Source organism: Rhizoctonia solani, chromosome 12 (genome assembly GCF_016906535.1).
Source record: "Rhizoctonia solani chromosome 12, complete sequence".
NCBI classification, from domain to species: domain Eukaryota; kingdom Fungi; phylum Basidiomycota; class Agaricomycetes; order Cantharellales; family Ceratobasidiaceae; genus Rhizoctonia; species Rhizoctonia solani.
This window is the reverse complement of record NC_057381.1, coordinates 628,203-653,117: the sequence shown is the minus strand read 5'-3', so window position 1 is coordinate 653,117 and position 24,915 is coordinate 628,203. Positions and strand designations below refer to the sequence as shown.

Sequence of the window (24,915 nt, the reverse complement as noted above, 5' to 3'; positions counted from 1 at the left end):
AGTAAGACAATAGGGAAACGCTGGCATTGCCCTCAGAGGTTTCTCGAGCTTGACCAGGAGATTGTCTCGAATCCTGCTTCTTGGTGCCGTTAATCCTAGGCGCTATCATAATTATGTAGGAATTTGCCGCCTACGTTGGGGTAATAACTTACCGGTATTCGCCCACTAAGCATGCCCGATGGACATGAGCATATGCTAACCATTTCTGTATCAAGTTTAGGAGCTTGTCCTCTACAGGCACAGGCCTAGACCTAGGTCAGGAAAAGCTTTGGGAGCCGGTGTCGGCACATCAGGTGCGGCTCCACCTGGACCCAGTACGGAAGCCGAATCTTTTCTTTTCCTCGCTAACGGTTGTATTTCATCAGAAGTCGGGGAAGGTTGTCAACTCGAGGCCAGCGAACACGCATATACCAAATATATGCACATCCGGATATTATGTAGCCAGGATTGTGGTTTCAAAAATCGCAGCCAGCTGATCATGTACCAATACACGGTACCAGGATAGGCTACTGAACCCCTGAGTACAAAGAAATTATACGTAGCGTGGCACCCAGGGACTTCGATCTACACACAAATCTTGTCGGAACTCGGTTGTGGCACCGGACAACTAGGGAAGATATATCTCAAGGGCTAATCATATACATCTGATATCCATTGATATAACTCCCCTCTCCCTCCACATCCCCTTCACGGATATTATCCACATAATCCTTTCTTTTATCACTTAGCATCCCATGATATGGTTTTAATCACTAAATCCATCATCACGCCTTCTGCAACCTCGGAAACGGTGTGTTTCGACCGCTTCTAATAAGCTAGGTTTGTGTTCCGACCCATTCATCCCTCTCGTGTTTGAGATAATGGACGAATTCATTTCTGCACTTTATCTTTGGGGGTACCCACGCTAAAACAGCTACTTTTAGCTTCAAACTCGAACGAGATTCAAGTTAGTTTCACTGTCACTGTATCCTATGGTTGGAGCCCCGTGACATACCCGTATTTATAAGGCGATATGTTTCATCAGTATGGGAGGCCCTGAGGAGCTGCTATAGGTCAAGGAGAACTTAAGAGTGGTCGAAGCTCTCTCCGAAGCTCTTTGTTCTCCAACTGCTAGCATGCCGTCCTCGTTATTCAAGTCTCTCTGGGGATTGACAGATGTTATTAGCAACTCAGAGCCTGAAAGTCCTCGAGAACATTCACCAGATCGAGAACCACCAGAAGATTCAATCTCTAATCCTGCAGCTCGATTGCCACCACCAATTTCACTTAACCATGACCTTGCGCATACTGGATTAACACTGAGGAGCAAATACAAAAGTGAATCTATAGACATACAGGAGATTATATGTACTCCTCACTGGCAACCAACCTCCTTCGTGGGTCTGGATCAATCATACATGAAGGTCAACTTCCCTACCATTCACTCACTCTCCACAACCCATCAAGGGTGTCGAAAGCATATCGAGGAGCCCATCGATGTTGATTTGAATCAAACGGGTAAAAGGGCGATGTGGCCTACTGCTCATGAGTCACCCGCGACTTTTGTAGATTCGCGTGAGTGGTTCGATTAAACTGGTCTGTCGACCTTTTTGATCTCATGGTAGTTATAGACTATATACATGGAACGACAAGCTCCTTCTGGAGCTGACTTACCAAGTCAGATAATCATTCTTTCTCGTTCCGCAAATTGTTTCAAGCTAAATCATCATCCGTAGATAAATAAAAGAAGACCCTAGCGAATTTCTCAACGCCAACTTTTCGAATCTCAGAGCGCCATATGTGAACCCCGTGCCCTATGTGGGCGTAAATTTGAACTTTACTATGCACTTATGATCGATCTATACTTAGATGTAAATGTAGGAATGAATCACACAACAAACGTATGCAGAGAGTGCGCAGTAGTGTTTTGCCACATAACGGGAACACCCAGTTTGGCAAAACCATTTTGTATACGCATAATCAAAACCCATTCCCTCGACAGACAGAATCTAGATTTGAAAGTTCTTTGAGAATTGGAGTTATGAGTCGTCCCTCTCCATGTATCTCTACAGGTCTCAAACACTATGGCTCCGTATATCAAGAGTAATTTCAGAATAAAAATTCGTTGCTTGAATCCCAAAGTAGCGATCATGATTTCCTGTAGCTATAGTCTGTAGAAACGAATCCGATGACCAGACCCATAGCTATGGGAAAGACATCAAGTCTGTTGAGCTAGTTCACTTGTACAGGGAACTACAAAATATGATGCAAACGCATGACGCGCGAACCTGGGTAACGGTCTGCCGAGCGAAGCAGGAAGTTCAAGTGGAGTACTAATGATACACGATCAGACGTTTCTATCTGCTGGAAAGATTTACACCGATTTTTAACCTATATGCTGAATCTCGATTTGGCTTCTATTCCATTCCATTCAATGTCAATTCATCCGCTAACTATCTAACACCATCGAATAGAGACCAACATAATATCAGCTGGATTCCGAATGACTACATGCTAGCTTCCTAATTGACTAAATCTGCCAATCAATATAGTCTTTATTTACTTACTTCTTTGAAGCTCGGTCGATTCATCATGTATGACAGACAATGGTACTCAATGGTACACTTTCGTATGCATGCAATGCCATTCCATTGTCCTTTTTTTCGTTCATCGCTCCATTTTCGAACCCCTGAAGAGCAATACCAGTAACAGTTGCGTAGTAGCCGTTGATCGCGGGTGGCTAAGGGCATCATACTACGCAACTTCGCCAAGTGCCGCGCCGGATCGCTGGCTCATACGTAGTAGGGTAGGTATTTGATTGACAAGCCAGTATACTGGACGAGCCACGTAGTTTGAATAACTATAATCAAATTTAAAGGAATTAACCCGGGAGTCAACAACCCACCTCTTCAGCCCGTTGTTCCGGTACTCCGGCCTTTCACATTGGGCCGAGTGGAGCCGAAATCGGACCGGAAGACGCCCAAGTCATTTTCTACCAAAACTTCCTCGTCATGGGCGCTGCAACCACTCTCAGATACCTATCACACCCATATATGCACATTTCTTCATTGCCTCACGGAACACGGACCTCCTGACCCGGTCAGCTCGCTGGCTGGCAAATCATGCATGAGCGATTTACCGTGTCCACCCGGCGATTCGATGACTTGCCGAGCGCATTCGAAGCCATTGTTTATATGCGCAGCCTTGTTTGAAATTTATCTACCCACGGTCATCGTCGACAGTTTTCTTGGTCCTAATCTAGTCAATCGCGTTAGAATCGGCGATGATATCCTGGATAGGCATGCCTCGAGGTTTCCGACTCTCGATCGGGCTTTCCGACGCCGGACGTGCTGTATAGCACCGGCCTCCCACATGACAGGAACAGGAGGGCCCAGTATAAAAAGCGGACCGATTCCTATGCTGGACATTATCCCCACTCGCGACTGCCACTTTGACCCCAATTTCTCACGTCCCTATCCATCCTCGATACATTTATTTTGTCAAGTGTTGACCAAGGTTCTCGTTGCCACAATCACATTTTCATCTATCTATCCAACGTCCAGAAAGCTCGTCTCGAGTTCAGCTCGGCGTCTGGTTTTGGTGTCTGGAAACATCTTATGTCTCAGAGCTTTAGGAGTTCACTCAACTGGTACACGGTACGTAAGACTTCTGATTTGTGTATGATATCGTAACTAAACGATCATGGATGGTTGCCCAGATATTCGCCATCTGAGGAGGAATAAGAGAAAGTTTACCATATTTGCAAAGCAAGTCAATGTCTCTATTAAAAAGCCTATTTGGCTCTGGAGCTGTGGGCGCAGATCGTGTCAATCAGTGAGTGGATTGATCATCGTCCGTTCCTGTTGTTCCTCATACTAACTATGGATGACTCAGAGGTGCAAATGAGGGTGGTGATCCGCCGCCACAGATCATCTTGGACGCCTTGCAAGGTATGTCCTCGAACAGGTTCTATCTTACGCGATGCTAATAAAAGCTTCCGTTAATGAAGATATTAATAATGATGTAATCCATGATCAGCCAGAGCAAGCGCAAGCGCCCGTGGCGAATGATAATAACAGAGAGACGGGTGCTTGGCTTTACTCGCTGGTTCTTCCCCTTGCTACGCTGATCGCCATTGGGACGAATAATGCAGGTGCTCTGAGTGGTGGAAGGATTAGTGGGGACAACTCCGAGGAACCCTCCATCGATTTCGATGAACCTGAAACCGCGAATCCAGCGATCGGTGATGATGTCGCTCTCAGGACTACGATCGCTACTCAAGTCTAACAGACGCATGGCTACGGCTAGACAACGAATAGTCTTATGTTGGTTCGATCTCAACTCGAGGCTCGATATTGTTGTGGGCACCCGTGCACCAAGCTTTTGTCCAATTCGTTTATGCAATTACTCTTCTTTATACAAGCTCTTCCTTTCCTATGTATCAGCTTTCCCTAAGTATGCCATCCTGTTGCTGAAGATTGAATCAAATTGTTTGGATTATTGTAATATCGTTGTGATACCCGATTTAGTCCGGTGATGAGCACGTTGTGTGCTGAGCGGCGAGCCAATCAAACGCTTAATTTGGGCATGATCACATGACACCCATCACCCAGAGTCTCGACCACCAAGAATAATGACCGTGAGCAAAACGTCAAGGCTCCGTGCATGACCAAGTCGTTAATGCTGTTCACTGTACTTCTAGATTTTAGCTACGCCCGCCTTTCTATGGCGCACCGGCGCGATTTATAGTAAGTCAATCTACGCATCATCGATACACTACCCCCGCTTTTTCCCCCAACTCCAGTGTTCGTGAAAAGGAGGGGTCCAGCCTTTCTCTCCTAATCGAGAAAGAAAACGAGATAACTAAATCTGATCCGCTGTTGAATAGCCTTCATTGGGATCGCCACTGGAGCGTTCGGCGCTCATGGGCTTTCTAAACGCCCCGGTATCCTCCCGGCACAAATCGATTCGTGGAAAACAGCTGCTCACTACGCGGCAAGTTCATTCATTTATCCTGCCTCAACGCCCCAGACTGACTCTGACATATGTCACCTGCCCACAGATAGTCAATGGCGTAGCACTAATGGCTGTGTCCCTTCACCCCAAGTTCTCGACTCACCGAGTCGCAGGTCCCTCAATCGCACTTGGAGCTGCCTTGTTCTCAGGATCGATTTATGCACTGGTTTTGAACCGCGATAGGTACAGCTTTGTACTTTCTTATGCGGATGCCAATATTGATGATGGATCAGGTTCAAGTTTTTGGGTCCTGTTACGCCGTTGGGTGGAGTTGCTTTACTGGCTGGGTGAGTTGATTTATCGCATTTTGTTGGGTTGCTTATTGGTCCTACGATCAGGTATGCTGCGTTGGCATTTTGAATTGGAGTTTTATCTGTATTATATAATGAATGCGCAATCACAAAGAACAAAGTCGCCACTCAATATATTTACTGGCAAGCGCCTGATTCCTTGTCTGATTCAAAATAACGGATTTAAATAGACAGTTGATAGAAGCTGGGTGAGTATGCGCTTATCTTTCAAGTGGCTATTTTGGCTTGGGTTTTATACTATGCCATGGTCTGTCTGACGGGAAGAATTCGGCCTCTCTTTTCATCACTCTACCCTCGTACTCGTACTTGAAAAGGTGATCGGGAAAATGATCATAGCAATCAAACGATCGCATAAAAAGCTAAACAATACTTGTCGTACCAAACTGAACTTGGTAAAAAGGAATCTATTTGATCTTGAAAGTAGAATACCGTAGAAGCCACGACATTCTGACACTTTCATGTCGCGACTCTTTGGGACAACTTGGAGTTTATGATCAAGCTCGTAACCTAAGTAGACACCTTTTATGATTCGGGAAACTGGTCTAGTACATATGCGGTCGCTCCCATTCAGAGCATCCATGCCCTGGCACACAAATACAACCAAGATCAACGCACCTGCAGACATACCAAACATCGTGGGTAGAGATGAGCTAGGTATTAGGGACAAGAGTTCAAGTATAGCAGATTGCAAAAGTATAGGAATGCTGTTTCCGTCGCTCCCATTCAGAGCATCCATGCCCTGGCACACAAATACAACCAAGATCAACGCACCTGCAGACATACCAAACATCGTGGGTAGATGAGAGCTAGGTATTAGGGACAAGAGTTCAAGTATAGCAGATTGCAAAAGTATAGGAATGCTGTTTCCACGAGCATCATTGCAAAAATGCAATCTTTTATTTCTCTTCCACTACGAGTTTACTTCGAGGGGTTAGCCACTTATTATAAATTAAACCCGCCAAAGCACGTGATTACCTTTAGGGAGGGGGCCATGGGATCTGTGATCGCCAGATATCCTAACACTGCGACAATTGCAAGGGGACCTGATCGACTCACGGCACATATAATCAAAATGTCACTCCTGTCCCTGAGAGAGGCGCTCAATCGCTCAAAAGACAAATGGAAGAAGCGGTTCAGTATGGGCTCAAAAGTACGACTACAGGTGCTACTGATTATCCCAGTGCAAGCCGAGATGCATGGCATGAGATCAGATCCTTGCTCGATCAACTTGAATTCGGCGCCGGGGTATTTGGTCCACTCAAGTCGGTAATCGGTGGGCTCATTAGATGTATTGATGCCTATGAGGTACTAGCCCTCACACAACCCATCCCGTCTACTAATACACCATTATGAGCAGGATCTATCAGACAAGCAAAGGGAATACAAAGCACTACGGAACAGAGTCGTGTTGTGCTTAAGGATATAGCAGAGTATATGAATAGTCCGATGGTGTATACTATGACGGATAGTGTGAAGTTGATTTGCGCGTAGGTCGGCCTTGTTGCCTGTGTATCAGTGAAGCTAAAAGAGTCGATAGGGACATTGAGATAGAATTAAAGTTGTCGAAGAAAGGCAAGGGCAACGAACAGGAAGGAAATTAGTAGATGCGATGGATGGATTGGATAGAGTTACGGAGGGCTACGAACGAATTCAGCAACACCTTGAACGCCTGACCGTAGGTCCTATTAGTGTACCAGCTGCGGCTTCTGACGTGGGTGCTATAGCTAAATCTGAATCTGGGTATGCTGAAAGGTATAACCGAACAGGCGATGGTACGTGAATTGATAACCTTAAGGGGTTCTGTCTGATACTCTGATCAGGAGCTGAAGTTGACCAAGCTGTCGCCTTCCATGTCAGCTATTTACAACTCAGCCGAATCTGACGACATCAAACGAGGAAGCTGTACACCAGGGACACGAAAGCCTCAGATAGATTTGTTGCTCGAATGGGCGCATACCCCAGATGCTGGAAAGACATGCTGGATGAACGGAATGGCTGGAACGGGCAAGACTACGATCGCTTACAGCGTCTGCAGTGGACTAGAAAAAGCCAGCCAACTCGGCGCAAGCTTCTTTTGCTCTCGAGTCATACCGGAGTGCCGCCAGGTCAGGCGTATAATTCCGTCTATCGCATACCAGCTTGCTAGATTTCTCTTCCTTTCCGGTGCGCATTAGCCAAGGTTTTGGAGCTTGACCCTGATACACATACTCGGGCATTGAGGATCCAGTACCAGAAGCTGCTTGTCGACCCGCTAACAGAAGTACGAGGATCTTTACCAATGGACTTGATTGTGGTGATCGACGCCTTGGACGAATGTGAGAACGAGGACAGTGTCGGCGAGCTCCTAGACTTGTTTTTATCTTCTGCACATAGCCTCCCGGTCCGGTTTGGTGTCTAGCCGCCCGGAAAAGGGAGAGCGCAGAGACTTTCCGGACAAGTAAACAAAAATGGCGAAGCAGTTCTGGTATTGCACGACCTAGACTCCGATACTGTGAAGGCTGACATTGCAACATACCTGCGTCATGAACTGAAGCACATTCCGCTGGACGATGCACAATGGTCGAGCATTATCGCAAGCTGCGGGGTACTATTCATATACGCATCTACTACGTGTCGTTATATTAAAGAGGCACACGCCGTGGACACCCTAGACGAGGCCGTTAGCGCCATTGTTGATACTTCATCGAATGCCAGTAACCAAGAGGGGGGAAATCCTATCGACCAGTTGTATCTCACTATACTTACAGCGGCTTTTGAAAGTCCTCGAATGAATACGCCTAACAAGATAAGAATGCAGAAGCTACTGGAAACAGTCATATGTGTCGCAGAACCTATAACTACGGACGCTCTGGCAGCGCTTCTTGACCTAAAGAGCGCCAAACAAGTGGATGGGCTACTACAGCCCCTGCGATCAGTGCTAAATATCGCACCAATAACTGGACTGGTAGCAACTTTACATGCATCGTTTCCTGATTTCATGCTTTCAGAGTACCGCTCTGCACCGTTTCATTGCAAGCCCGCAACCAGGCACCTAGCGATCGCGGAAGCATGTTTGCGGATTATTGACGCGACCGAGCCCAAGCACAATATATGTGGGCTTTCCTCATCTTACATGTTTGACGATGAAGTACCCGACCTGAAAGAGCGAGTTATTCAGAACATTCCGTCCGTACTTACCTACACATGCCGATATTGGTCAACTCATTTGTCTCTTGGTGAATACCACGATAAATTGATGGACCACGTTCGTAACTTCTTTTCGAAAGGCTTCTGCTTTGGATGGAGATCATGAGCCTAACAAAGCACATAGGCTATGGTATGATTGTCATTCGAGACGCGGAGAAATGGTGTTATGTGAGCAAAACTCTTGGGAGTCTAGCGTTCCTAGCTAACTTTTGATTTAGGAAAAAGCTGCGCCAGTGGATATAACAAAGCTGGTGCATGATGCATGGGAATTTGTATCAGTATATGCCAACCACCGATACGCCAGAGTACCCCGCATATATACATCGATGCTTCCTTTCTGGCCTTCGTCTCGTCCGGTCTCAACTATATACATGCCAAGAACAGCCGGCCTTGTCAAGCCAAAAGGGTCAGCCATGAATCGACGAAGGCTGGCGCTCTTAGCTACTTGGAATATTTCTAGCGCCTGGATAGAGTCTATTGGACTCTCGGCAGACGGAACTCGGCTCGTGGTACCCACCGAGGATGGTATTGACATTCTTGATACAACCACTGGCAACAGTATACGCAGTCTCACCAATGAGCACACGAAGAATATCCGGTCGGTTACTATATCTCCTGATGGTTCCCGAGTGGCCTTTGGAAGTCGCCATTCTGCCCTACAATTATGGAGCATCAACGATGGGATAATATAATAGAGCTCCTCCCATCCCTTTGCGTGGGTATTGGATCAATCGCTTTCTCTCCTGATGGCTCTAGTATCGCATGTGGCCTCTCCGACGGAGATTTATACATACACGTGTTACAGCCAGAAGCGCGGATTCTCGGTCCACTGAAGGGGCACACTAGGCATATACACTCAGTGGCATTCTCGCCTGATGGTCTGTATCTCGCATCCGGGTCATGGGGTGATACCATCCGAATTTGGATGTACGAACTGGAAAAATGGCCGGTCAACCTTTTGACAATCATGCCTCTTATGTCTTATCACTATGCTTTTCTCCTGATGGGTCCTGTCTTGCATCGTCTTCTTCCGGTACTGTCCGAATCTGGGATCTAAAGTCAGGACTGACCCCACCAGAGCCGCTCAGTAGGCATCTTCGGAACCTGAAGTGTATCGCCTTCTCCCCAAACGGCGTATTAGTCGCCTGTGGATCAGCAGACAAAACTATCAGAGTCTACGATGCACACACCGGCCAGACCGTTCTTGGTCCACTAGAGGGGCATACCGATGAGGTTGACTCGATTATATTCTTCCCCGACAGCTCTCGCATATTCTCCTGTTCGCGTGACGGCACTATACGCATATGGAATGTAGAAGACTTGGCCACGGACGGAGCCGATAGCTTGTCTACGAGTTTAGTTCTCCCTCAGCCTATCTATTCTATCAGGTATTCCCACGACGGACTACGGGTGGCGTCTGGTTCGGAAAATGGGGACATACATGTGTGGAATGCAGAGTCAGGAGAGCTGGTGCTAGGGCCACTGTGTGGCCATAGAGGAACCGTTAGATCCCTCGATTATTCATCAAAAAACACGCATATCGCCTCTGCTTCAGCCGATTACACGGTGCGAATCTGGGACACAGAAACCGGGAAAGATATACATGGACCAATGCGGGGACATACTGGACAGGTGGCCTGCGTTCGATTCTCACCACATGGCTCTATCATCGCCTCGGGCTCCATTGACTACACACTGCGGCTATGGGATGTTGCGAGCGGACGAGAAATCGGTAAATTTTTTCAAGAAGAATTACAAATCAGTTCGGTTGGATTCTCGCCTGACGGACACGGAGCAGAGTTACAATTTGGATGTACAGACGGGACAACAGCTCATTGCTCTTCAAGAAAATGACACGATTTATGATACATTACTTTCTGCAAGCTTCTCACCTAACAGCCGTTACATCACGTCTTGCTATGCAAACCATCGTATACACGTGTGGGATGTGCAGGCAGGGAAACCTATACTCAATTCTATGAGGGGCTACTGGCAAGATATCCTGCCTTCATTCTCCCCCGATAATTCACATGTGGTGTCTTGTTCACATGACCAAACCATCCGCTTCTGGGACGTATCTTCGTGTAAAACAACTGTACAAGAGCATGCGGAAATGGAAGCAGGTATGTGAGACCATGACACTGATATTACGCGTATGTTAAACGCCCATCCAGCTGATAGTGATCACGAACCAGCCGCCACCCAAGATACAGATGATAACAGCAGCCTAATTCGTTGTCATTGGAGCACGATGGTTGGGTCATTGATTCTCAGGATCGGCGATTGATATGGGTACCATCCGACCTTCACCTTTCCCTGGCACTTCCTCCCAACGATCTCGTCATTAGTGAAGGAGGATGTTTCAAATTAGATTTAGATGGAGCCAAGTTCGGAGAGGCATGGGCAGAATGTTATCGACCCTAGTGTGTATATTGTGTATATTGTGGAGCGACGCATAAATGTAGTAATACCACCGTGAATGTTGGTTTCTACTTGTAACCGATTGCTCACGAGGAGCACTACGTAACCCGATGAACGATCGCGATAATTCAGAGTAGTGTCGGTGTTGAGAAAGGGTAGGTTTCACTATGGGTCCACTCTGACCGCATTCACGCATCTTGTACGTGGTTCGAAACGCCATGCAAAATAGACTCTATTGCGTCCCTGGAAGATCCGGAAGGTCGCAAGACACGGGGCTTGATTATCCAAGCATCTCGGTATATGTATTAAATATTATTATTTGGCTGTGAGAAACAGACTCACGAACTGTCTGGCGAAGCCGGCGGGAATGGCGGGATTTTGGAAAAATACAGGACGAAAACGGAAAGATGATCGATTTCCTTTTTCTGGATCACGCGCACTTGACAGGGCCCAAATTGTAAAATGCGGGGTAAAGATAAGGTCTGGAGACAAATGTATACTAAAAGATGGGTTTGTGTGAACGATATGTTTGTCTCTTGGGAAAACGGCTTTGGCTGCACGGAACGAGCTGGAATTGGGTCAGTATTGTTTCTGGGATTTATACTAGTAAGGTGATTGTTGTGTATGTCTGGGGGACGGGGGCGGGAGGAGGTAGGGGTGTGCTGACGGCGAGCTCAGCGTGGGGATAGGAGTGTCCAGGGCCTAGCTCGAGACGATTGAATTGAAAAAGAGTATAGTTTAAACGGACACGAGTCGAGTATGTGTGTCTACAGGGTCGGGTGGTCAGCAGCTGGCTTGGATTGGTGTCGTACTTGACGGCATTTGCGTCCACCTGGCATTACTATTAGAGGCAGGTGGGCCCTCGGTATAAAATTTCGATCGACTCATACGTTCTCCCCATTCACGACCACCACGGTAAGTGGGACTACCCTCTGCGTTGACGAGAAGGTTGACAGCGATGGCGAGCAGCCCTTGGACGATGAGCACGATGCATTCGACGATGATGGTCTCACGCTCTATTCCTCGACTGAGGCTCGTTCCCCGACTTTTCCCGCGTCTGGGATTGCGTTCCACCGGCAAATCCAACGGGAAGACCGTTCCCTCCGCTCGACACGTACCCGGCCCGACACATCGGCCCGAACCCAGCCGAGGCAAAGCAGATGCTCGCTGCTCTCGGATACGACTCGATGGACGCGTTTGTGAGGGATACAGTCCAGATTCGATTCGTATCGATGCTCAGGCCGTCAGCGAACACTCTATCCCCGCCCTCAGCGAGAGCGAGATGCTCCGACGTGCAGAAGAGGTCGCCAACATGAACGAAAGAAACGCAGCTTCATCGGTATGGGATACTGGAACGCGGTCGTGCCCAGGTCATATTGCGTAATGTACGTGGTCATTGCCTTTTTCGCCCACATCATGTTTTGTCTGACAATTACCATTTTAGGTTCTTGAAAACCCGTCATGGTACACCCCATATACACCATACCAGCCCGAGATTGCTCAAGGCCGTCTCGAGTCGCTTATCAACTTCCAGACGATGGTCTCCTCCCTCACTGGACTCCCCATCGCCAATGCCTCGCTACTCGACGAAGGCACTGCAGCGGCCGAAGCCATGGTTATGGCATTCGCCCAGCACGGCCAGAAACGCAAAACGTTTGTTGTCGACCAAGGTGTCTCGCCCCAAAGCTTGGCCGTGCTGAGAACTCGCGCGGGAGGGTTTGGGATTCGGCTTGTAGTCGGAGATGTAGCCAAACTGATCGGTGAGGGAGAGTCCCGGCAATTCGGCAACGACTGTGTCGAATTATCCGACCTCGCCGGTGTGCTCGTCCAGTACCCGGATGTTAATGGCTCCATTACCGATTATGCCTTGTTGAAGCACATCAAGGAGGCCTCGTCTGGTCCTGCGCCTCTGCTTGCGTGTGCCACCGACTTGTTGGCCCTCGCCATCTTGACTCCTCCTGGAGAACTCGGATTTGATATTGCTTTGGGTTCCAGCGCCCGATTTGGTGTACCGGTCGGATACGGTGGTCCTCATGCGGCATTTTTCAGCGTTGCAGATGCACTCAAGAGGAAGATTCCGGGACGATTGGTCGGAAGGAGCCGGGACGCAAATGGTTAGTGCTCTCGCGCCCACGTCCTTTTGGGTTACTCATCTTTATCATAGGACGCCCTGCATATCGTCTTGCACTTCAAACGCGCGAGCAACATATCCGTCGTGAAAAGGCAACGAGTAATATATGTACTTCTCAAGCACTTCTCGCCAATACCGCGGCGATGTACGCCGTGTGGCATGGTGCTGAAGGTGTCCGAGCCATTGCCGAGCGGGTCCTTGGTATGACCGCAGTTCTCGATGGAATTATCAAGGTTATCGGTGCGTTTTCCATCTTCATATTTGATTTTCTTTACTAAATGAGTAATTAGATGGGATGGAGGTTCAAAACACCTCGGGCCACTTTTTCGACACCCTTACGATCGATACTGGCTCGGCTCAAAAAGCCGCCAAGATCCACGCTGAAGCTGCCAAGCGTGCATATAACCTTCGTATCGTGGACGAACGTACTGTGGGTGTAACATTTGATGAGAGCGTCACCGAGGAAGAACTAGCCGGTATCGCAAACTGCTTCCTCATCGCTGGAGGCCAAGCACCCATCGCTTCAACTGATCTTGCATCATTCGTCAAGGGCGGGATCACTCCGCTCATAGACGCCGACGCTGTATCCCCCGCCCATGCACCACAAGCCCATTCCTCCACCTCTGAACTCCTTCAATCCGTCCTTCGAAACTTCGTCGTTCCTCTCCCATTCTGACCCAGCCGGTGTTTAACACGCACCATTCCGACGGAATTGCTTCGCTATATTCATGCACTACAAGAGAAAGATCTGTCCCTGGCGCACGCAATGATCCCTCTTGGTTCGTGCACCATGAAATTGAACGCGAGCGCTGCGATGCGAGCTTTGACCTGGCCCGAGTTTGGGGGTGTTCATCCGTTTGTGCCGAATGGCGTCGAAGGATGGAAGGTTGTCGTCGACGTAAGTTCTTTTTTTCTTGATTTCATCTACGGGTGGCGGATCATTGATTTTTGAATTGCAGGAGCTCTCTCGTGACCTGTGCACAATCACTGGATTCGCCGCTTGTTCGCTACAACCCAACTCGGGTGCGGCGGGCGAATATGCTGGGTTGAGCGTGATCCGAGCTTATCATGCCAGCCGTGGCGAACAGCACCGCGATATCTGTTTGATTCCTGCCAGCGCACATGGTACTAACCCGGCTGTAAGTCGAATATCCAACCTGTTTTGACTGCGGTTTGTGTAACGAGAGGCGTTTGTAGTCGGCCGTGATGGCTGGTATGAAGGTCGTTCCTGTCAAAAATCTTCCAAACGGAAACTTGGATTTGGATGATCTGAGGGAGAAGGCGGCGAAGCACAAGGACAGGCTCGGAGCGTTCATGGTATGTTCAGGTTATCTACGATATGGGGTTCGGTTATCTGATGGAATATCCATAGATCACTTATCCTTCGACTTATGGGGTCTTCGAGCCAGGGGTTCAAGAGGCTTGCAAGATCATTCATGATAATGGAGGACAAGTGTATCTCGATGGTAGGTTCACATCACATATCACATTAAATCGAGCCTCATCAGAGCGGTAAAGGTGCAAACTTGAATGCCCAAATTGGAATGACCAACCCGCTATATGCGGGGGTGATGTCTGTCACTTGAATTTGCACAAGACATTTGCCATGTAAGTCTCGCACATCAACCTTCCGAAATAGATACTAAATTAGATGCCGTAGTCCTCATGGTGGAGGAGGCCCTGGTGTCGGGCCCATCTGTGTTGCCGAACATCTTGCGCCCTTCCTTCCTAGCCACCCGATCATCCCAACCGGCGGTTCGACAGCCATCGAAGCCGTTGCGTCCGCACCATACGGAAGTGCCTCGGTGCTCCTTATCTCATGGGCGACGTCAAGATGCTTGGTGGCCAGGGCCTCTCGGACGCATCTAAACTTGCGCTCTTAAATGCGAATTACATCGCTCACCGACTGGAGGACACTATTCTCTCAAGTACAAGAACGACAAGGGCCGTGTGGCGCATGAGCTCTTGATTGATCTGGCAGAGTTTGAGAAAAGGCCGGCTTGAAGGTTATGGACTTTGCCAAACGGCTTCAGGCATGTCGATCCACTTTATCGAAGGAGCACAGGGTACTAACGTCCGAGTCGCTGACATAGGACTATGGATTCCACCCTCCTACATGCTCATGGCCTATCTCGACTGCAATGCTCATCGAACCGACCGAGAGCGAGTCCTTGCATGAGATTGACCGTTTCTGCGAGGCGATGATTCAAATTCGCAAGGAGGCTGAAGATGTTATTACTGGTGTTCAGCCTAGAGATAACAATCTTATCAAGAACGCACCACATCCGATGTCCGTCATTGTGGGCGAGTGGGACCGGTGAGTTCTTTTTTTATTGACCGACTCCGCAAAGGGCTAGCTGACGGAAGGATTAGGCCGTACTCTCGCGAAACTGCTGCATTCCCGCTCTCGTGGTTGAAGCAGCGCAAGTTCTGGCCTACTGTAGGCCGTGTGGACGATGGTGCGTCTTTTTCCGATACTGGATAGATTTACCATGCTTATGTTTTTTTTTTTTTTTTTTATTTGTGATTTTAAGCCTACGGTGATATCAACCTAGTGGTAAGTCACTCAAACTAATACCTATAATTCACTGATGTTTTCCCCAGTGTGAATGCCCAAGCGTCGACGAGCTCGCAGAGCAAGGTCTTTAAGCTCCAATCCCCCACCTCCTCTTTCTTCTACTTAGACGTCGTAATGGTTTCCTTTTCACGCTTTACTCTGTACTACACGTATATTATCTCAACATACTACCGGGTTATGTCGTCCGCTCAACCGGCGTTTTATCTGTTCCATGCATGTATCTTATTTTTGGTTTGAATCGCAGTGGCTTATAGGTTTCTTGCAAGAGAGCGGTGATTTGTGCACAGGGTTAGCATGTAGCGCTTTTGGTACCTGGGGCAGGTCAGGTACCCCAGAAGCCTGTGCCCATTTGTCCATATTCCACACGAGGTACTTTGGGGTAGGTCAGAAGCCTGTGCCCATTTATGTCCATAACCCTACACGATATGTGCTGGGCCGACTACGATAGCCTCAGGTTCTCGCAAGTGTGAGTGATGCTATGGGCCCAAACTCTGGCCTCGTGTAGAATTCCGTGTCCAGTAGACTGTAAAATTAATGCTTTGCGGCGCTGACTAGGGATCTTCAAACTGTTCCTAACACCGCTTCCAAGACATCCGCCATGATCACGCAACAACCAAACTCTCGAAATTAAAACAAGGTTGGCCTCCGATTGGTTTATGCATCATACACGAGGCAAATAGCTGCACCTTCAGCCTACTGTAAGCCACCACGACCCACATACGTATATTCATCCTAAGGCGCTTGTAACATATATAAACTCTTCGCCGGACGATAACCGACTACACCTGCTCTAATGTTCTCGACATTCTCGATCTACGACAGGATGCGCAGGTGCAAATTCAAGTAAGTGACATACTTACCCATAGTGATTTCTTCAAACTAGAAATTGGAACGTAACTAGGCGAAGAAAAGTGACGAAGGCAAGCCTCAGTGTCTGCGATGCGTGTCATCTGGAACTCTTGTAACTACGAATACATCAAAGTTCCGGAAAAATCAGCGTACCTGGTCCGAGGACAGAAACCGCACGTCGTTCGGCCTTCAGTAGGTTGAATAAAGCTACTGGAAAGCATTGGAAAATTCGAGGCCGGCCGCGCATCTTTTACAGCGTCAGCCTCTGAAACTCCCGCTCTATCTGTCGACCCTACTTCTTCTGGTATTAGGAACGATCGAGCGCTTCTTGGTCCTACCACGATGGCATATTGTGATAAAATGGTCAACGACACTGCCAAGCTATCTTCATCGTCCTGGAATCCTCGATCGTATCAGGTCCAACACCCATCAGTTCCAACCCAGGTAGTATTTGGAGTCTCGAATGGCGCTTTCCATCGGACCTTTGGCCGAGTGTCAAAAGAACCAACGTACTTTATAAACACTGATTCCGACAGCGCCAATGATCATAACCTCGAATTGGAACAGATACTTCTATATATAACCCTGCGATGGACAAGAACGTGAAGCAGAACACATTGCCATTTGTATTACAATGTTGTGAGTAAATACACTTTATTCACTATCCAAGCGAAACTAACTTTATGTCAAGATTCACGCTGGGCTCTTGCTTCAGTGTTTGAGCGTCTCAAAGCAGTGCATATTATGAAGGACCGTATCGCCGAGCATTTCTCATTGGAGGATACACGGTCAAAAACTATTCTAGCCGCCAATGTGATGAGAATCTACATGGATAATAATCTCTCGATTGGACCCACTGAACAGCTATCGTCGCTTCCTTGGTTTCTAATGTACAAAAGCAAGTTAGGTCCTTTCTTGTCGCAACGCCTTCGTCTGCGATAGCGTCAGACAACAAAAATGCAACGCATATATTGGAGAACACTCTTGAGGTATGAGCACATAGATATAGGCTACCGACATCTCGCCCCGTAGAAACTTGATAGATATTTGCTCTTCAAATGGGGCGCCCAATCTTCGCTCGCTTGCGTTCTTTCAATGGATGAGATTGCACTTGTAGTTCAACGCGCATGCTGCGAACCATCCGGCAAATTACTTAGTCTGAGCAATATTCTACTGAGTCCAAGTCTTAACCTCCGACACTTTGCAACCCTTGATATTCTCAGAAGTGCAGTCACGGGTCGACCAACATACTTCAAGTACGAAGCACAGTTCTCGTCTACGCAATATGACCAAATTTTCAGTCAGCATGACTACGGTTTGCAATGGTTTTATGGCTTTCCGGACCATTTTGTAATGATATTTGCTTGGATCAACTCTTTGCGTGGAATAGAGGGGGCTGGCGCCAACGCTGCATTGATAAGTCAAGTTGAGATGGAGGTGCAGCGAGCCGAAACTGTGTTGGGTCAGTCTGATGACCCGGCCTTAAGAGTGGGAAGAACAGTAGTACACGAGTGTTGGCGAAACGCTGCACTAATTTATCTCTACATGGTACGTACACACACATCAACCTCTCTTTGTTCTTTCAGGCTAAAGGTAATGGACTGACGTAGGCCTTGTGTGGGCTGCTGCCAACGATCCTCGAGTGTTACGCGTCGTCAAGAATGTGACGCGGCTCATCAAAGGGGCCAAGTCTGGTCATATGCCTGATGCGTATCTGACTCCTCCAATTACAATTGTATGCACTTGCGTTATTCTACCCGGAGTCTACATCTAACAAAAACCCAGGTTGGGCTAGCTGCGTACAGGGAGCAAGATCGTTACGTTGTCCAACAAAGGATGCTTAACATTGTAAAATGTGCAAAGTCGAAAGTCGTTGCAAAGGATCTCTTGCTACAGTTGGAGGATGTATGGACAAGGACAAGAAATGAAAAAAGGGCTGCTGTCTGGTCCGATCTAAGGATAGCATACCTCAATGTCGTTGGAATATAACCCACCGCGTAGTGGTTTTATGATGTAAAATGATGCATGCTGTATCGCTTACAATATGTCTTGTATATCCACTATATAGTATTACGGAGAAATCATTCTGAGTTTGGCTGGCATATGACCGCTGTAGCATAATAGCATTTGGAATTTAGAACGGGAGCGCAACTCCGCTCCTATGATACAGCGAACTATAAATCTACTAAGAGTCCAACTACGTCCAGATTAATATGTTTTACCAAGAATCTGTACCCAAAGGCGCACAATCTGTGGCCTGAAAACACACAGTGTTGGACTAGGTACATGAGCTCATGGAAACCATTGTCGGATCGATCTTCCCGACACCCGCATATGGCGTGGCTTTTGTGTCTAATAATTCCGTACTTTGAAGTAGAGTTAACGCCTAAGCAAAACAAGAGCTAAGGTCTTCAGGCCCCATATGACAAACACTCTGACTCAAGTTTAAAGGTCATTGCGCATGCCTTGGTTCACCCGGAAGTATCATAGGTTGGTTGAGATCATACTTATTAAATCAGGTAATTAATTTATCAATTCCCGCCCAGCCATAAATATTAGTACAAGAAACGATTATTGTGAGTGCATGATACCGGGTCACCTGCCTGCTATTCTAACACAGGCCATTCTCAAGTCTGACCATACAGCTGCCCGTCCTTCATCCCTTGATCTGTCCCATATCCTGCATTAGCATAAAGCTATTCCTAGTGGTTCCCGGATGTGTATGTTCTCGAACACTGAGTATTCTCCGACGAAATGTATCTCGGTCCTGCTCTTTGACTGTAGCCACCGAAGCCTTTCGATGAATGTGCTGTTAGGCTTATGGAAAATAGCACGAAGCAGCTGAAATACCCACAATTATCATTGGAGAAATCAAGTAAAAATCAGGGTTCCTCGCCGGTTGAATTCCCCCCACAAGACGCATAAAACACTTTTGAGCGCGCACCACTCGATGATCATAAGCGTTGGCTCCGCACAATACCTGAAACGCACCAACGAATTCAGTTACGAATTTAGTGCGCCATATCAATACATACCATGTAAAGATAAATGAGCAGCGCATAACGCCAGCACTCCTGTACTACCATTCTCGCAACACGTAGCATTGGTTCGCCCGATTCATCAATGCGAAGCTTGATCCGTGGTACGTTGGTTTCTATCCAAGTTACCAGCTCTGGATTATTACTATCGCTTGGATTTTGGGACAGCGAATTGATCCAAGCAAATAGCATGATAAACTGGTCTGGGACTCCATAAAGCCATTGTAGACCATAGCTGTCCTCCGTTTGATACATCTGCTCACATAGCTCAAGTGAAAAAGGCACTTCGTACTGGAAATAAGTGGGAGCGCCTATTATACTGGCAAAGATATCGACATAGGCGAAATGTCGAAGATTGAGGCAAGGATTCATTAAGATTTTCGGAAGGTCCACGGGTAACCCTAGAGGCTCAGGGCATACTTGTCGGAAAACAGGGGCAGCATAGTCAAACAACTGGAGGCAGTCGAGTCTGGGTTGCGTGCTTATTTGAAGTGAGAGTATCTTTTGTCATTGAGTTATAAGCGAATTCGAGTCCTCATTTTGTTATTCATACCTCAAGCATACTATCCAATGCACCAATACCATTTTGCATTTCCGGTACAGAGATAGGAAGGCTGCAGCCATAAAGCGAGAGCTACCGGCTTGAAAGCTTGAGACTACGTGATTGAGAATGGATGTTCCAGAGGCATCAACTATCAAGCTTCTCGCATACATGTTCATCACGTTCGCTATCAAGATAACTCTTTCTCGCGAACTCTGGGAGTAGAAGCACTCAAAAACCTGATTCCGTAAGACGTATGCTGCCTTTCGGGGTTCAAATGTGCTAGTAATAGCCCATCGTGCATCTAAGCATATAATATCATTTGTGTCAGTTGAACAGTAATGCAGTGATGCTCAGAGACCTACAAGACTGTAACACAAACGGTAGCGTATTTTCCTTTGAATTTCTATCCATGGTAGGAGTTATGATAGCAGGTTGTAAACCCCTCCCAATCGTTGTCATCGCCCTCATCATCCACTGGACTAGGTATAAAGGTGCCTGCACTGTACACCTGCCGAACATCAGTTGGTAGTTGAACCAGATCTGGTGTGGTATATAGTTAGGCTGACATCAAGAGGTGGCTGTGAAGGAATGGAGGAAGAATACAGAAGAGAATCAACAACATTCAAAGGCGCAGTGTAATTGGGAATGGGCTGGGTGTTGGCAGGCCATGATTCAAGAGAGGTTGTGTGTTCAAGTATAGCTGCGTTTTCAGCGATTGCTGGGTTAGACGAGGAAGAGGGCGCCATCTTCGGAGCGCGCGGGGGCCGGGGGGCCGGTTTTGTCCGTTTTATTCGATGGATATATTCAGGGTGTTCCACGTATTCATAGACAAACCGCACGAGAGGCGAGGCATCGTGAACATCGGGGTTTGGCTTCGTCGCACTTCTTGCGTCTGTTTTCGTACTGGGACGTAAGTTACAAGGTAATGATGTCGAATAATATAGCAAACACCCACTTGACTTTGCATGTAGTGCATCCCGTCGTGGATCGTCGGCACAGACATTACTGACTCGCTAACTGGTCAAGTAAACCCCTATGACAGGCCTCGAATTGAGATATATATGGTAATTAAACCCCTCAGATGAGTGCCTAGGCCTAGGATGATCTTGTGTAAGTACCGTTTAGGCTTACGGTACCTCGGTGAAGTCGGGTATAGAAGTCTAGATCTTCACGTGACAGATGATGCCTAATGTAATTTTGTGGCACGTTTAGGACAGAGGAATTTTCATGGAAATAGCCACGTAGATCCATATCCAATCGTTGTGACGCAGTCTTGCCCATCACTAAGAACGCATATATCCTTCAACTTCAATCCCATGTAGAAAAACTCCATAAGTCTGCTCTAGGGCTATCGCACCCAACCGCTACGGTCCTCATCTGAAATGATCATGCATCACTTTTTCTAAACCATCGTCTCTCTTATCATTCCCGGCGTGCTCATTGGACTGGACGAAGCTCAGCTAACGAACCCAGTATGGTCAACCGTCCCGATGCGATGACACGACAGTCAAGGGGAATGCCCTCCAGGAGTGAGAGTTGACGAAAGAGGTTTTAGCTCATAAACGAAAGCAACCCTTTGTTAGTAGGTGACACTGCTTACAAGTTGGCTGAAATACCAATATCCATATCATATTTGCTATAAATGCATCCTGTGTAGGCTGAAGGGTAACAGCGTTTGATGAGTTTTTTGCTGTTGAGAAACGATAGTGTTGCACGCAATATTACTTGCGATCTCAAGTGCTCGCCGCACATCTACATTTGAACAGCACAAGCCTGAGTGAGAGATCTGTATCGCGACTTCCATAAAAAGCCTCTCTTAACGTTTGCACATTCCGTGATCAAAATCCGTTCCGCCTGTCGCTATACTTACCAATCTGAGACATTCCCTGCCGAGGAAGGTTCGTCTGACTGATGATTCGCGTTCGACGTGAGCTTGTGCCAAGATGAACACCCAGCCTGACAATCTAGAAATACCGTACTCACATCCCTCATAACCAAACTGGAATGAAACGGACATGATTAACCGAAGGAATGATCCCTAGGAACATTATTAACGCTCTCTCGCTCGCACGCATTTAATTTCGGTAGTCTCATTCCTTTGTGCTTGTTCTCGACGCACAGCTATGACGACCGTGGTCGGGTACATGCGTAGCCAGGCTAACCCGCCCTCCCGACTGGACCATCCACCAACGAACTCCGCCCGTCCGGGTATCCATGTCAATCAGGGTGCTAGTCAGCCAGCTAATTTGTAATTTGTTTCGCGGCGTTAAGGTAATAATGATCGGCGTTAAGAGGTGGAAGTGTCGGCGAGTCGGTGGCGCACTCGTATGGGTTTTTCGGTTTTTTAGAAACAAGTGTGCGTATGTGGTGGGGTATATACCTAGAATACTAATGCGGTTTCTCTTTCACGATGAGGTGTTTCTGTTAAACGATGTGGATGTTTCTGAGCGGATAAAAGTATTACGATTGAGAGCTCAGACGAAGCTGTGGGTGCTTTGTCAGTTTGTGAAAGTGGGATTGATAGATTACTAGAAGATGGGAATGAACCGGTGTATGCGCGGGACCGAGCACGGCGGCAAGAATTTCCTGAAGATCCCCCTCGATTGTCCCGCCAGAACACGGACCTCATGGCATGACTTGAGCTACAAACTCCGAATGTTCTATGTATTGCCACTAGGGCATGAGGCGCACACAATGACCGTAATGTTCTTTACCTCACATGAGTATTCATCTGGAATATCATTTTCTGAAACCAATTTACGCATTTTTGGCCACTCAGGACAACGGGGGATCACAATCGGTGCATATATATCACACGCACGCGTTTGCTTGTTCCTTTGTCTCGCGTCAGGATGTTATACGCGTCCAGATTATTTGGGTACGTGACAAGATTTGTTCGTCTGGCAGACAGGCAAACAGAAGGAGTAGAATCGGAATGAATTGGGGGGCAATGATTGGGTTGAGGAGGATGGGATGTATTGAGACAAGGGCAAAGCCTGAGTATCGATTGACTTGCTCATCCCCGAGATGGTCCGAAAGCAGATTATACAAAACTGTTTATGGGTATTTTGAGCGTATAATTCATTGCTAAGTGTGGGTATATTAACACCGTATTTGGTGATCAGCAATTGCCGTAACAGAGGACAAGGGGAGGAGAAGGAGGGTCGATCTGGACCACGAAATGATAGACATGGGATAATGAATTGTGGGATTCTGAATGAATGAAGACGAATGACAAAGTCAGCAAAAGCCGGTGGATGACTTGAACAGAGGACAAGGGGAGGAGAAGGAGGGTCGATCTGGACCACGAAATGATAGACATGGGATAATGAATTGTGGATTCTGAATGAATGAAGACGAATGACAAAGTCAGCAAAAGCCGGTGGATGACTTGATAGAAGCTGATGAATCCATAGATACATGGGCTGTCTGTCGCCAATGTCGGTTTCAGTCAGAGGCACGATCATGGAGTATCATTTGGATTTCCGGCTCTGTTCGCTGAGAAGGAAGAGTTTATGCAGTGTCCCGCGATCCTGGCTACTCAGGGCACATGCGAATGGGAATGCGCCCAGTAGTTCATTCACACGGAGCAGGGGGACACCCGAGTGGGCAAACCCCCTTCCGGTAATAAGCGCCGAGCCTCTCGACCGAATTTGCAATATTCTCGACACCACCAGAGAGCACGGAAACAGACTTCGGTGGGTCACAGCACTGAAAAGCGGCGCAACTAGAACTGGATGGTGTCCACGTATATAATTGGATGTCGGGGCAGGAAGGATGTGCTTCAGATCCCCCGCCCCTTGCGCTCTGAGCTTAATCCCTCCTGATATTCGAGATTATCCAACATGTCCACTGCCCAGTATACTGCCCTGTCCACTTCGGAGCATCCTCAGTCTACCTATGAGCCTACACGCGAGTCGACTGCTTGGTTTGGAATGCGCGCGAAGAGAGGAGTGTCCAAGTACAAGTGATTTCCATCGACGCCGAACCGGAAGATATCCAGCGCATGCCCCCCGCTCCCCAGGACGCAGTCTTTTCGAATATAGTCCCGGAGAGGACGAGTGAAGGAGAGGAGTTGGCACGGGCATTGGCAGAGATGGGATTCATTTCCCCCGAGCAGGTTCAAGCCCCTGCTGAGCCCGAGTCACCACCATACTACCAACCAGCACCCAGCTACGAGACGGTGGAAGACCCCGTAACGCTAGCGTCGTACCTTTTCAAGTACGGATTTGGTAGGTTTCCATCTTCAATTAATGGTTACCAGGTGCTGACTTTTTTGGGTAGTTTTCCCGCTTTTCTGGCTGGTTGGAGCGTTTATCATTATCTCTGATCTTCATCACGAGTCGACGTCTGGGTCCTCGCTCGAGTCTGCACCTGCGTCGCCTACTGCGCCCAAGAATGCTTACGAGCTCCAGCTGAAGCGAGAAGAGATGGCGCTTCTCCGTTTGGCGGAGCTTAAATGGGCATGGCGTTGCGCTTATGCGTTTGGTATCTGGTTCGCCCTCTTGATTACCTTCCTCGCCGTTGTCATCGGGACCGGCTGCGTCAGACTCTTCTAAGCCCCCTTCCACCCCAACTATATTAGCTTGCCCACATGCACATACTCTCAAAAGGGTTCATAGACTACTTTCGTTCTTTCATTTGATTTATTACATGTCTATTCTATTACTTCGATACATCATACGATCACTCACTCTGATCTCTATAACCACTGTATATTATGCATTCACGTAGAAATGATTAGTTGCATTGAGATGACTGGTTATCTTTTTTACTCTTTCATTTGCGTGATCATGTGATCGACCACTGATCTGCCTGATTTCTTATCCCCGACCTATGCCGACGAAATTACTCGACTTGAC

At 47.6% G+C, this 24,915-nt stretch overlaps 7 protein-coding genes across 7 annotated transcripts; all 7 read left to right on the top strand.

Annotated features, from left to right (window-relative positions):
• Window positions 1-1,115: 1,115 nt before the first annotated feature.
• On the top strand, window positions 1,116-1,571 carry RhiXN_11439 (uncharacterized protein; the record flags this gene model as incomplete). The annotated part of the gene is made up of 1 exon (XM_043331254.1): window positions 1,116-1,571. One exon carries the CDS (start codon window positions 1,116-1,118, stop codon window positions 1,569-1,571), a length of 456 nt encoding a protein of 151 aa, XP_043184764.1.
• Window positions 1,572-3,396: 1,825 nt separating this feature from the next.
• Window positions 3,397-4,266, top strand: RhiXN_11438 (uncharacterized protein; the record flags this gene model as incomplete). Its single annotated transcript, XM_043331253.1, has 4 exons — window positions 3,397-3,635; window positions 3,772-3,813; window positions 3,874-3,929; window positions 3,989-4,266. The coding sequence occupies 4 exons, from the start codon at window positions 3,397-3,399 to the stop codon at window positions 4,264-4,266; spliced, it is 615 nt and encodes a 204-aa protein (XP_043184763.1).
• Window positions 4,267-4,612: 346 nt separating this feature from the next.
• RhiXN_11437 (uncharacterized protein) lies at window positions 4,613-5,355 on the top strand (the record flags this gene model as incomplete). The annotated part of the gene is made up of 6 exons (XM_043331252.1): window positions 4,613-4,618; window positions 4,682-4,727; window positions 4,868-5,044; window positions 5,109-5,178; window positions 5,229-5,282; window positions 5,334-5,355. The coding sequence occupies 6 exons, from the start codon at window positions 4,613-4,615 to the stop codon at window positions 5,353-5,355; spliced, it is 375 nt and encodes a 124-aa protein (XP_043184762.1).
• Window positions 5,356-6,378: 1,023 nt separating this feature from the next.
• Window positions 6,379-13,720, top strand: RhiXN_11436 (glycine dehydrogenase; the record flags this gene model as incomplete). Its single annotated transcript, XM_043331251.1, has 17 exons — window positions 6,379-6,437; window positions 6,488-6,579; window positions 6,664-6,793; window positions 6,858-6,981; window positions 7,031-7,078; window positions 7,127-7,469; window positions 7,787-8,471; window positions 8,573-8,660; window positions 8,711-8,898; window positions 8,953-9,090; window positions 9,249-9,525; window positions 9,573-10,224; window positions 11,870-12,252; window positions 12,284-12,298; window positions 12,358-13,027; window positions 13,078-13,284; window positions 13,335-13,720. The coding sequence occupies 17 exons, from the start codon at window positions 6,379-6,381 to the stop codon at window positions 13,718-13,720; spliced, it is 4,485 nt and encodes a 1,494-aa protein (XP_043184761.1).
• A 90-nt stretch (window positions 13,721-13,810) lies between these two features.
• Window positions 13,811-15,693, top strand: RhiXN_11435 (glycine dehydrogenase; the record flags this gene model as incomplete). Its single annotated transcript, XM_043331250.1, has 10 exons — window positions 13,811-13,942; window positions 14,004-14,183; window positions 14,242-14,361; window positions 14,417-14,514; window positions 14,563-14,652; window positions 14,705-14,849; window positions 15,138-15,361; window positions 15,418-15,503; window positions 15,579-15,601; window positions 15,649-15,693. 10 exons carry the CDS (start codon window positions 13,811-13,813, stop codon window positions 15,691-15,693), a joined length of 1,143 nt encoding a protein of 380 aa, XP_043184760.1.
• A 1,368-nt stretch (window positions 15,694-17,061) lies between these two features.
• On the top strand, window positions 17,062-18,460 carry RhiXN_11434 (Fungal specific transcription factor domain; the record flags this gene model as incomplete). Its single annotated transcript, XM_043331249.1, has 6 exons — window positions 17,062-17,110; window positions 17,163-17,284; window positions 17,371-17,460; window positions 17,504-17,933; window positions 18,082-18,206; window positions 18,257-18,460. 6 exons carry the CDS (start codon window positions 17,062-17,064, stop codon window positions 18,458-18,460), a joined length of 1,020 nt encoding a protein of 339 aa, XP_043184759.1.
• A 5,438-nt stretch (window positions 18,461-23,898) lies between these two features.
• RhiXN_11433 (uncharacterized protein) lies at window positions 23,899-24,612 on the top strand (the record flags this gene model as incomplete). Its single annotated transcript, XM_043331248.1, has 3 exons — window positions 23,899-24,006; window positions 24,057-24,285; window positions 24,338-24,612. 3 exons carry the CDS (start codon window positions 23,899-23,901, stop codon window positions 24,610-24,612), a joined length of 612 nt encoding a protein of 203 aa, XP_043184758.1.
• Between the last annotated feature and the right edge of the window lie 303 nt (window positions 24,613-24,915).